At 42.8% G+C, this 12,500-nt stretch overlaps 1 protein-coding gene across 1 annotated transcript in view; it reads left to right on the top strand.

The window, feature by feature from the left end:
• Nucleotides 1–12,500, top strand: part of LOC123502550 (carbohydrate sulfotransferase 11-like) — a 19,251-nt gene that overhangs the window by 5,380 nt on the left and 1,371 nt on the right. The window contains exons 3-6 of the mRNA XM_045251684.1: nt 1–1,098; nt 5,547–5,818; nt 6,608–6,743; nt 7,958–12,500. The exon at nt 1–1,098 is cut by the window's left edge and continues 162 nt beyond it; the exon at nt 7,958–12,500 is cut by the window's right edge and continues 1,371 nt beyond it. Of these exons, the coding sequence (XP_045107619.1) occupies nt 5,592–5,818; nt 6,608–6,743; nt 7,958–8,497 (903 nt within the window). The 5' untranslated portion in view covers nt 1–1,098; nt 5,547–5,591 and the 3' untranslated portion in view covers nt 8,498–12,500. The remainder of the gene's footprint in view (nt 1,099–5,546; nt 5,819–6,607; nt 6,744–7,957) is intronic.

The following is a 12,500-nucleotide window of genomic DNA, read 5'->3' as shown; positions in this document are numbered from 1 at the left end:
TTTAGCCATCCTGCCAAGCCAAGCCAAGCCAAGCCAAGCCAAGTCAGCCAAACTAGTTAAGCCAATAAACTAAGCCAGCCAAGTCCGTCAAGCCAAGAGGAGCCAAACTACTTAAGCTAATCAACTCAGTAAAGCCAGCCAAGCCATTTCAGTCAAGCCAGCCAAACTAAGCCAAGCAAGCCAAGCCAGCGAATCAATCTTAGAGGAAAACGTGAATTTGAAGATTTATCAGAAGTAAAAAAAAAAGAGAGAAAAGAAAATATAGAACTTAGAAGAGAAAGAAGAAATAATAAGAAAAATAATCAAGAACAGAGAAAAATATCACGTAAAAATCCACGCCTTTGAAAATCCGTCTGCAGAAAAACGAGGACATCACAAGTCGGTCTGAGAGGAAGGCGGGAAAACTGGAGACACCATAACCGGGTCTCGTCTTCCGCTGGTGTCATAAATAGCCGTGTATTTTGAGTAACTCCGTGTATTGACCTGACACTGAGACCTTCCAGCTGGCCAGGTCACTCACTCCCTCGCCTTCTCAGCCTCTCACTCCCTCACCTCTCACAATCCTCTTCTGTACCGTCTTAACTGCCTCTCCCTTTAATCTCTCACTCCTCACAATCCTTATCTCTATCTTATTAACTCCTCTCCCCTTTCTCTCATTCTCTTCTACCTTCCCCTCACCTCCCTCTCACTCTCCCTCTCTCCCTCCCTCTCCCACTTCCTGTCCTTTACTGATTTCTCCTGTAATTCTCCCTCACTTCCCCTTGTCACCCTTTCCAGCGCTTCCCTTCCTGGCTCTCCATTAATTTCCTCCCTTCCTCTCCCTCTCCCCTCACGTCACCCAATACTACCTCTCCCAGTCCCTCCTTCCCTCCGTTCCTCCACCTGCTGATCGAAAGAGAGAGGAACACGCAGCAGGAAGCAAGGATAGTGCCAAGTGGAGGAGGTGGAAGAGGAGGACGAGAAGTGAGGACGGGCGGGCTTTGTCGGGCATGGTTCGGGAGGTTTCGGTTCGGGCCGTACTAGTGGCTCTAGCTCTGCCCTCCATCGCCTGCTACCTCCTGTTGGTGCAGTCTGCGGGGCCTCGTGTCGCTGAGGAAGGTAAGATTATGGCCAGTGTTCTTAACCTCTTCAGCACTGGGACGCATTTTTACCTTGAGTTTCATTTACATTAGAAAGGGTTTATGGAGGTCAGAAGATTAATGGCCACAGTCTTCACTATTTTTAATCCCCATATAAGCCAGAATGCATATGGAAACGCGTCCTGGTACTGAAGGGGTTAAATACTTTACTCTCTTAGCAACACTACTATTCAAGGGTTTTAGTTTAAAATAATCATGTTTTTAACTCCTTCAGTACTGGGATGCATTTTTACCTTGAATTTTGGGTGTGATTAGACTATTCTATTTACGTCAGGAGGGTTTATGGAGGTCAGAAGATTAATGGCCAGTTATCTAGTTTTAATCCCCACATGAGTTTCTGAAGCTGTATAAAATCGCCAAATAGTAACAAGAATGAATATGAAGAAGCGGTATGGTAATGAACACAATCACTATTCTGTATTCCTCTCTCTCTCTCTTCTACTATAACTTCTACTATTTTGATCGATAAGTTTCTGGGAGGAAAGTAACGCAACTACTGTCTCTATTTTTCTCTCTCTTCTACTAGTATTGTTTCTATTTAGTTTGATACCACTTCTTTTCTCCTCCTCCTGTCTGTCTCTTCTTCACTGTTACAAATAATAAGATTGTGACAGTACTCATGAGCCTTTCCTGTCTTAAGATGACTCGAACCATGAAAACACCTTTGAAAACCACAATAACTTTTGATAGAACCTGCTAAACGCTCACTAGAACCATGAAAACACCCCTGAAAATCCCAGTAACTTCCACAAGAGCCAGCTAAACTATTACTAGAACCAAGAAAATCCCAACAACTTTTAATAGAACTAGCTAAACGCTCACTAGAACCATGAACACACCCTTGAAAATCCAAGTCATTTCCACAAAAGCCAGCTAAACTATCACTAGAACCACAAAAACCCCAATAAACTACCACTACAAACTCCAAACCATCACTAGAACCACGAAAACACTTTAAAATCACAGTAACTTTAGACAGAACCTCTTAAACACTCACTAGAACCACGAAAACACCCTTGAAAACCCCAGTAACTTCCATATGACCTGCTTAAACATTACTAGAACCATGAAAATTCCAACCACTTTTAATAGAACTAGCTAGAACCCTGAAAACACCTTGAAAACCGCAATAACTTAAACAGAACCTCCTGAACACTCACTAGAACCCCAAAAACACCCTTGAAAACCCCAATAACCTAAACAGAACCTGCAAAACACTCACTAGAACCCTGAAAACACCCTTAAAACCCAATAACCAAGACAAAACCTCCTGAACACTCAATAGAACCCCAAAACACCCTTAAAAAAACCCAAATAACTTCCACTAGACTAGAACCACTCACAAGGGGCTGAGAGACGACGCCAGAACGTTTGAAAATATGGCTACCCAATCTCCCTAGTGTGTGAGGGGTGAGGGGAGTGGTTAGGGTGGTTCTATCGGGTGGATGGGGGGTAGGTGGCAGTCGGGCCTAACGGGCGTCCATAAAAAGGAGCCACTAATGTCATTCTTATGGAAAAAAGACACCGAAGCCAATAATTTCCTCGTGATTTGTGGCGACCGATTAGAGGACGAGGGAAAAAAAATGAGGGGAGATTTATTGTTACCTTTGGGAGGGAAAAAAAAAAAGGAAAGGGAAAAAAAATATTGGAACTTCGTCGTATGTGATTCTTTTTGTGTATATTTTCCTTGTTTTATTTTATTTTTCTAATATTACTTTGTGAAGAGAAAGGAAAGGAAAGGAAAGGAAAGGAAAAGAAAGGAAAAATATGTGACCTGTTTCGTTTGTGATTCTTTTAATGTTTTTTTTTTTTTCTATTTCTATACAAATATTAACCTGTAAAAGAAAAGAAAAGAAAGGATAAGATAAGAAAAGATAAGATAACATAAGAAAAGAAAAGAAAAGAATATGGGAATTGCTTCTTTTCTGATTGTTTTTGTGTACTTTTTTCCATTTCTTTACAAATATGAAGAAAAAGAAAAGAAAGGAAAATGGAGAAAACTATGGGAACTACCTCGTTTGTGATTATATATATTTTTTTTTCATTTCTTTACAAATAATACACGATTTTTTTCATACAGTGCATGTTCTTTAAAAATATATATTCATGGTTCTCTTAAAAAATGTATGATTCTTTTAAAAATATCTTGGTGATGGTATATTCGCCATTCCTTTAAACTATAACAAAATATACGATGACTCGAGTCAGAATGTATACACTCGTCATTTCTTTAAAAGTATGAATACGTTAATGACCTCTTTTACGAATATATACATTACCGACTCCTTTGAAAAATATCTTAATAAAAAAGAATATACGAATGCTCCTCCAAAACTATACACTCGTAATTCCTTTAGAACTATGTATATGTTAATCACTCCTTTTAAGAATACAGACATTGCCGATCCCTTTAAAAACATCTTAATGTGTGTGTGTGTCCCCGTAACTTGAACCCACCCCCATACACACACCTGTCACGGGGCGATCAGGTGTTCAGATGTTCAGGTGTGTGTCATCATGTGCAGGTCGTACTGAAGCAGGTGTGTGGTGAGGAAGGGACACTTTGGGCAGGTGTAATGTTCCTTTTTTTATACAAGAGGGGATAACTCACGCTTGGGGTGATGATATGGGTACCACTATAAATAAAATTGCCTACACCACTGATGGGTGGAAACTGAACAGCGCTTCCCTTACATACTCTTCAAGTAGACCTACAGGCAATATAGGCCGTAACATAAAAAAAAAGAATATTAAAAAATGTCCAGGAGCAACACAGAACAAAATGAAAGGTCCACTAAGTTGCCAGTCCCCTTGCAGGTCCGAGAGAGTTAGCCAAAATAAGGGTTAAAATCTTCACTCCTCACTCCTTCAGTACTGGAACGCATTTTTTTAACACGACTTTTTCTAATGACTGAACGATTTCATTTACATCAGGAAGGGTCTACGGAGTTCAGAAGATTAACTGCCAGAGCCTTCACTATTTTAATCCCCTCATAAGTATCTGAAGCTGCATAAAATCACCAAATACCAAGCAGAATGAGTAGGAAAACGCGTCATGGTGCAGAATGGGTTAAAATACATATGCGTGACACTTTAAGAAACACGTTCCTCATTCCGAGGCAATACACACAACACAGACTGAAAATAGAGAGAAGAAATGCCAATCCTTCTAAAAAAAACACGCACCTGGGTTTGTATAAGAGAAAAAGAACACGACACGGAAATAATGACAAGGAGAAAAGAGAGAGAGAGAGAGAGAGAGAGAGAGAGAGAGAGAGAGAGAGAGAGAGAGAGAGAAATATAATAACCCCATGAATAAAAAAAAACAAAACTCAATGAAATAAACAAATAAACCTTGAATAAAGTAAAAAAAAAAAAAAAAAGAAGAAAAGAAAGAAAAAGAGAAGAACAAGAAACATGAACAACAAAACGTACATAAATAAAAATAAATAAATAAATGATAAAAAAAAATTATGAAAAAAAAAATAATACAAACAGAGAAGAGAAGAGAAGAGAACGAACGAAACTTCACCATAACACAGCAAAAATATAAAGTAATTCTAAGACACAGTGGGAAAAAAAAATATTGGTGAACACGATGGAGAATAAAAAGCCGCTGATTGTGGTGACTACATTTCCTGCCTTGTGTGGAGGAGGAGGAGGAGGAGGAGGAGGAGGAGGAGGAGGAGGAGGAGGAGGAGGAGGAGGAGGAGGAGGAAAGGGAGTCAGCGTTGTCTTGAGTTGGGAGAAGGAATGCCAGGAGGAAAAGGAGGAGGAGAAGGAGGAGGAGGAGGAAGAGGAGGGTGTCTGGACGAACGCCAGGTGCTGAGTGGCGCTGGTGGTGGCGGTGGTGGTGGTGGTGGTGATGATAGTGCTAAAGGTAATGATAGCAACTACGATAACGGTGGTGGTGGTGGTGGTGGTGGTGGTGGTGGTTTTTATGACCTTTTTTTTTTCTCTCTCTATGTGGTGGTGATAAGGAGCGAAGGTGGTGATGGTGGTAATGGTGGTGATGATAAGGGTGAGGGTTTGTCGTTACTGTAGCTGTGGTGGTGGTGGTGGTGGTGGTGGTGGTGGTGGTGGTGGTGGTGGTGGAGAATAGATTTTGTAATGATGGTGATGGTTTGAAAATGAATAGATGAAGAAATATGGAGAGAAAATACTGAATCTTTTAATTGTCTTCCTTTCATCTCTTAATTCTTTTTCTTTTATAGCATTTCATCTCTCAGTTCTCTATTTCCTTTTATCTTTCAATTCTCTTCTTCCTTTCATTCCTTCTCTCATTTCTCTACTTCCTTTCATTCCTTCTCTCAATTCTCTTCTTCCTTTCATTTCATCTCTCAGTTTTTCTTTCTCCGCTCCACCTTCCTTCATCTTTCTCATAACCGTCTTCTTCTTCTCCTGCAGGTTCATGGACTGACGTAGGTTCGTGCCCTTCCTGCAACCACGAGAATGACCCTTCAGGCATCAGCATCACCTCCTATGACCTGCCTGACGATCCGTGGTGGGCAGGCTGGGCGGAGGTGCAGAAAAACAGGCTGGCGGCGCTACGGCTCGCTTGCCTACAAGTTCGGGGCGCCAGAGTCAAGCCGTTTTCGAAGCTTCTACTGTTTCGAAAATACCTCTACAATCTACTCGTGGATGACAGACACCGTGCCATCTACTGCTATGTTCCTAAGGTGGTGGTGTTGTTGTTGTTGTTGTTGTTGTTGTTGTTGTTGTTGTTAGTTTATATATATATATTTTTTTTTTTTGTGGTGTTTTTTGAAAGGTTCTATAGTTTTAATTTGTTGTTGTTTTGCTTTTTTGAGGTGTGTGTGTGTGTGTGTGTGTGTGTGTGTGTGTGTGTGTGTGTGTGTGTGTGTGTGTGTGTGTGTGTGTGTGTGCACGTAAGTAATATGGTTTGTCTGTCTGTAATTTTTTTTTCATAGTCTACCTGTCTGTCTGTCTCTCTCTCTCTCTCTCTCTCTCTCTCTCTCTCTCTATAGGTATCCTTTAACCCACCAATCCAATACTCTAATTTATTCACTGTTACCCCTCCCCAACACACACCCACTCACACACCCACCCACTCATTCCCCCACCCCACACACACACACACACACACACACACACACACACACACACACACATCTTCCCCTTTCCCTCACAATATATCACACATTTCAACACCCAAACCTAATCTAACCTAATAACAAATAAATAAATAAATAAAACTAACCTTAAACCAAACTAAACCCAACGTAAACCTAAGCTAACCTAACCTAACCTAACTTTTCATTTCATCTCTTAATTCTTTCTTCTTTTCATATCATTTCATCCCTCAGTTCTCTTTTTCCTTTTATCTTTCAATTTTCTTCTTCCTTTCACTTCAACTCTCATTTCTCTTCTTCCTTTCATTTCATCTCTCAATTCTCTTCTTCCAACCCAACCCAACCTAAGCTAACCTAACCTAACGCATCCCCCAGGTGGCGTTGCACGAACTGGAAGCGCCTCATGATGATCCTTTCCGGGCGAACCAACGAGACAGATCCCCTGCACATCAGCTCCCACGTCCCGCACGAGGAGGGAGCGCTCACCCGCCTCTCCTCAGCTAAGTACAAGGTAGGCATGAACTTTCCCCCAACTCCCGTTTTCTTCATCATACTTTCACCCGAGTACGATAATCAATGGAGGTGTGTACGAAGGTCTGGAAGTGGGAAGTGGATGGTAAGAAATGTCGTATGTGCATGATGTATAGAGGAGATGGACTACAATTTGGTATCGGGGACTGACTGGATGACTGGCTGACTGGCTCTCTCTCTCTCTCTCTCTCTCTCTCTCTCTCTCTCTCTCTCTCTCTCTCTCGTTTTCACAAGAACTGAAGCGGATTGCAATGTTCAATTTCAGGAAAAAAGTTTGTATTGAGTCCCTAGTGTGGTAAGCCCTGTATTGATTGCATGGCGACTACATCATACAGCATACAGTAGCTCAGAGAGAGAGAGAGAGAGAGAGAGAGAGAGAGAGAGAGAGAGAGAGAGAGAGAGAGAGAGAGAGAGAGATTCCATAAAATACAAATTCTTAATGGGCCTTTAATTCAATGGCTATCCTTGTGTTGCTATTGATATATAGGTGCCACAATAGTTAATGCAGTAAGATTCGAGACTCAGGTAGTAAAATCATAAATATTGCCCGCAAATGTCAACAAAACCACATCTATGGAGGAGAGTGGTAAAGGCAGCATTTTCGTCATTATCTTAACTATTTCCTCCTGTCTATGTATAATTCCTTGCCCTAGATAACATTGATAAGCTGCACTATAAGACAGATAAACAAAATATGTGGGAAACTTACCGTGTAGGAAAGAAAAGGTCAAATAGTAAGAACGCCATCATGTTACACTCACACCAAAACACTGACCAACTGCCGCAGTGTGCCGCTACTCCGCCCAGCCCACCCTTACTGCGCCGTGTACCGCTTGATGTGAATAATTGTGGTTTTCATTGTTTATTCGTGACATGAAAAGGCGGCTCATGTGAATCTCTTTATATTCTATTTTCATTTTATTTTTCAACATTTTGGATACTTTTTGTAGTATATGATAGACTCTCTCTCTCTCTCTCTCTCTCTCTCTCTCTCTCTCTCTTGTCCATATAATTTTTGTTATCTTCTCTTTTCCCCTTTTCGTTATTGTGTTTTCTCACAAATACCACCATTTCTATTTCCCAATGCCCATTTCTTTACTACAGTGATAGTCATCTTTCCTTCTCCTCTTATGACTCAAACCTGTCACATGGCGGCCATCTCACCCTTCGTCCCTCTCCCTCTCTCCTCACCAGACCTCGGTGCTGAGTTACAAGCTCCGCACCTACACCAAGTTCCTCTTCGTGCGCCACCCCATGGAGCGCCTCGTCTCCGCCTTCAGGAACAAGCTGGCCAGTAACTCCTCCTCCGCCACGGACTTCCGGCGCAGGTTCGGGGCTACCATTCTCAAAGTTCGGCGAGGAGTGGGCGCATTCAGGAACATCTCCAAGGCTGACAAGGGGCTGACGTTTGCCGAATTTGTGTATTATTTAATTGAGAGGAGCTACACGGGAGGACTGCAGAGTCTGAATGAGCACTGGGCGCCATACTTCGATCTCTGTCACCCGTGCACCATCAGATACGATAATATTGGTAAGTATGAGACTCTGGAGGAGGACGCAGAGTTCATTCTAAGGAAGATCGGCGCGCGGCCTAACCTCCACTTCCCTCCGATCGTTAACTCGCGGACAGCTTCCCTCGTGGATGACTACCTGGCGTCCCTCACCCCGGACATGAGCAGAAAGCTGTATGACTTGTACGAGCCAGACTTCACATTGTTTCAGTACGAGCCGTGAGTGTCAGGCTGTCTGTCTGGCGTGGTGCTCGCTGACTGCTGGCTGGTGTCAGTGGCGCGGCGCTAAGCTCTCTTATTCCTTTGGGTTTCTTTTCGCGTTCCAAGCATTGTTTCCAAGACATGCTTAGGTTGGGGTAGCAGCAACATGCAAAATTCTCAGGTAGACCATAAATAATGCAATAGTCATGCCAATATGCACGTTTACATGTCTTACTTTCTTCAGTCTGTTGTGTTTGGACGGAAGCTTTTATTCTCCACTCTCCAGTCTCCAGTCTCTCCACTCTTGAGGCGGAGGGCGTCCATGCCACAGCCTCGCCCTGACGCTCCAGGCGAGTATGTAGGGCAGTGTTAGCGAGAAGCACTAGGCGCACTTCATACTCAGAGCAACATAGACCTCAGCATCGAGCAATAAGTAGAATAACCTAGACACTGGAGGGCGGCTGTGGGGACCGTTAGAGTCGGTCCACCACACAAGTCGCTTGGTAGTCGAGAGTTGCCAGAGACTTGTCTTTTAGTGACGCAGATTAGCCTGTCCAGCACGAGGCTCGCTCAAGCTTTGCCTGCTGGTGGAGGCCGCTGGCAGGCGTAGCAAATATCAACGTAGATTTAATCTGTGACAGACTGTGCACTGAGGCGATGATCGTGTCGATATCTTTCCCCGTAATTTTATTGGACATTGTTACGTCTGCCAAGTATTGTTGTAAAAGATGGTATTACTCTATGACAAAGTACTACGTTAATCATTGGCTGTGAGTACGAATATTCATGAACATGCACCTTCGCTGTGGATAACTCGATGAGGATGTTGACGTCTTCATTCACGAAAAAAAAAAAAAACATCCATGTAAGGACAATGAAGCGAAGAGCGCATTTCTCAACGTAAAAGATCTATGCATATCAGTCTATCCGCCTGATGCCAGTCTCACTTCCTTCTTGACATAGGTAGGTAGGTAGGTAGTTAACATAAGCTTACATATCACACGGAGAGAAAGCCAGTAGACCAGCTGGTAGTGGATAGGAAGCAGAAGGGGGAGAAGGAGGGCAGTGGATAGGACTTACAGGAGCGGCGGTAGTGTATGTTGGGGCCACGGGGGAATGGAAAAGTGCTGCATGGCTTGCTGGAAACAAAAGAACAGGGCTGAGATTGATTCTACTAACCTCTCAGTGTCGGATCGCTGGTTATGCGGAAATGCTCACCAGTTTCAGTTGTTAGAACCAAAGATTGCACCGAGGAGACTGGCAAATATCCAAAAGGAAACCAAGATTGTTTCACTGAGAGACTGTTTGTGCCAGTCAGAAGATTCAAAAGACTGTAGTAATTGGCAGTCAGAAAAGTGTATTTGACAGTCGAGAGGCTATGTACAAGTTAGAAAAGTACGTATTTAAGAGGTAGGAGACTGTTTGTAGCGGTTAGGAGCAGGATGTAACATGGAGGTCAGTAGAATGAATCTCAGCCAGTACATTCACCCCCAGGGCCCCCTAGTGCCTCGCCCGTGTAAGACAGGAGGGGCTGCACCGCTTCCATTTTAGATTCTCGTAGTGGTGAGTAGTCATACCAAGGTCAGGTGGTCTCAAATTTCTATTCAGCTCGTCGCCATCCACGTCCACTCTCATCCATGGGTTTGCCTCAACGTACGGACACCTCTTAACACACCGACCGTTGGGTTCTTGTTGTTGATGTGATGTTTGTTACCGCACGGTTGAATATTCTTTACGTGGCCGTAGTCAGGCAGAGAGGGAAGGAATGGGAAGTTATTGGTGGTGGCTAGACTATGATTTTGATTAACATGAGGAGTGAAGCTTATTGGATAGGCCAGTTACCTCCCAAGATGTTTTCTTCACCTCGACTCCTCGCTATTAGAAGCAACGTTACAAGCATACATTCGGCTGTTATTCACAAAAAGATTAACCCCTCCCATGTTGTTATCCTGTGTACATAGTAAGGTAGTTGGCTTGCGTCACGTCTTCTGTTACTGTTGGAAAGAGGTGACGTTCCGGCAGGAGTCACCCCCGTCACGCTGCCCAAATAATTATGATTAAGCGAGGGGCCTCATCACCCCCAAAACAAGCCCTGTATATTATGAGACCCGACTGTGATAACTGTGTGCTCATGAATACTGTAAACTGTGGTGTTGTGAAGTGTCATGTTACTTATACAGTGCGTACGTTAAAGTCAAGAGTGATGACCTCAGTGGCGGCGGTGGTGTGTGTTTGTGTGTGTGTGTGTATGTGTGTTAGTACGAGTACAAGGAAAATACTGTTATTCAGTTTAACTTTTCATTTTACGAGATCAGATACTTTCTTTTTCTTCTTCTTCTGCTTCTTTTTAAACGTAATTTTGTATTTATTTTATACTTGGAACACTTTTTTTCATCTGTGGTCAAACTTGCTATCTTTAGCAAACTGGTATGGCTGTCACTATTCAGACATGCTGTGTGATGCCGTTTAAAAGTCTTCACTATGAACGCTGCTTCTATGACCACACGGCTGCAATTTTAAGTCCTATCAGTTATATTGATGTTTAAAACTGGGTTAAAAAAAAATACACAAATACAAATGATAACAGTGGTGTGTGTGAATAAGAAATGAACAACTAAGAAAATTCAAACTAGGTATCATACAAAATAAGACAATGCAATGAATAAAGGTGCAAATATGGTACTGGAGTAACTGGACAGGGACAGACGGAACATTAAACAAAATGACGAACTGTATCTTATTGCTTTCAGTAGTTCATTAATAAATTGTTCCTAAACTAAAAACAATCAATGCAAACGTGGTCAGATTCAGTGTGAAGTATTGTTGGGTCCCACTGAAACAACATACGTATTTCCAGAGTGACGTAAAATGGGCAGTCTATTTATGGATGTCTCAAGTCTGTCATGTGTGTGTGTGTGTGTGTGTGCCGTCAGCTTTACAGAGGGCTTCCATTTCCAGCCCAGAGTAATCTTTCATTGAAGCTGTCACGTGTCACAAACTCGTCACTGCTGTGGTGGTGATGGTGCTGCTGCCCTGTGGTGGGTGCTGCTTGCCCTCATCACTGGACAGCACCTCCAGGAGACTCACTGGTATGGTACAGGCCAGGAAGATCAACTATAGCCTCCTTATGGCATGCAAGTAAAGGAGTCACTTCATACTGCCTCATGTGTGGCGTGGATGAGTCTTGTGTTGGCATTATGTTAGGAGAATCAGGTTTGCTTGGAGAGTATGTGTTTGTTAATCTTCACACCAGAGAGAGTGAGAGAGAAAGAATGGCTTGATGTAGAAAAGAATGGGTGTCTTGCTCTATTACTGAAAGACACCATGGAGAAACCTTGCCATGTTATTTGTTGAGTGATTTGTATGTTGGGAAGTAAAGAATGAAACCTGAACACATACTGAGTTGTGAATGAATTGCCAACTTGTTTGTATGGTGGAAGACGAGGACAAAATCTTCACTCTTATGTGGATTACGAAGAAGTGATGAATGATCCACGAGGGGAAGTAGAGAATGAGACCTTTGCACATATGAAAATTACCAATAACTGCTGGACGGTTTGTTTGAGGCAGGACGCACAGAATGAAATCTTCACATAAACTAGAATTACGAAGAAAAACGCTATTGTATCCCTCGTGTTGGGTGAATCATTTGTGAGAGGGAGGAATTGCTAACCCTCACGCACACAGCACTTGCTTAGCCTAGGGTCACAAAGCTGGATTCCTTTGCAAGTAAGGTTAAGCCTAGCAACGAGGCATCTCACCTACGCCTGGTCCGCTTGCTGTGCTGTTCTTGCTTCTGGTGGGCCGTCTTGAGCCTGGTCCAGGTTTTCTATATTGGAATAATAAAAGAACGCCTTGACCGCACTCACAGTTGTTCCTTTGTCCTTTGTGTGTCCTTTTAATGTGTTGCCTGCCAAGTGGCCTTATTCTGAAATTCTGTTCCACACCTCCACTGCTTTCAAACATTCTTTATTAAGTTATGTGCACCTTTTAGGGTAATTATATATTTCTAGTAACACATTGAC

The sequence above is a fragment of the Portunus trituberculatus genome, chromosome 12, assembly GCF_017591435.1.
Source record: "Portunus trituberculatus isolate SZX2019 chromosome 12, ASM1759143v1, whole genome shotgun sequence".
NCBI lineage: Eukaryota > Metazoa > Arthropoda > Malacostraca > Decapoda > Portunidae > Portunus > Portunus trituberculatus.
The sequence above is the reverse complement of the archived record's forward strand: the minus strand, read 5'-3'. Positions and strand labels throughout refer to the sequence as shown.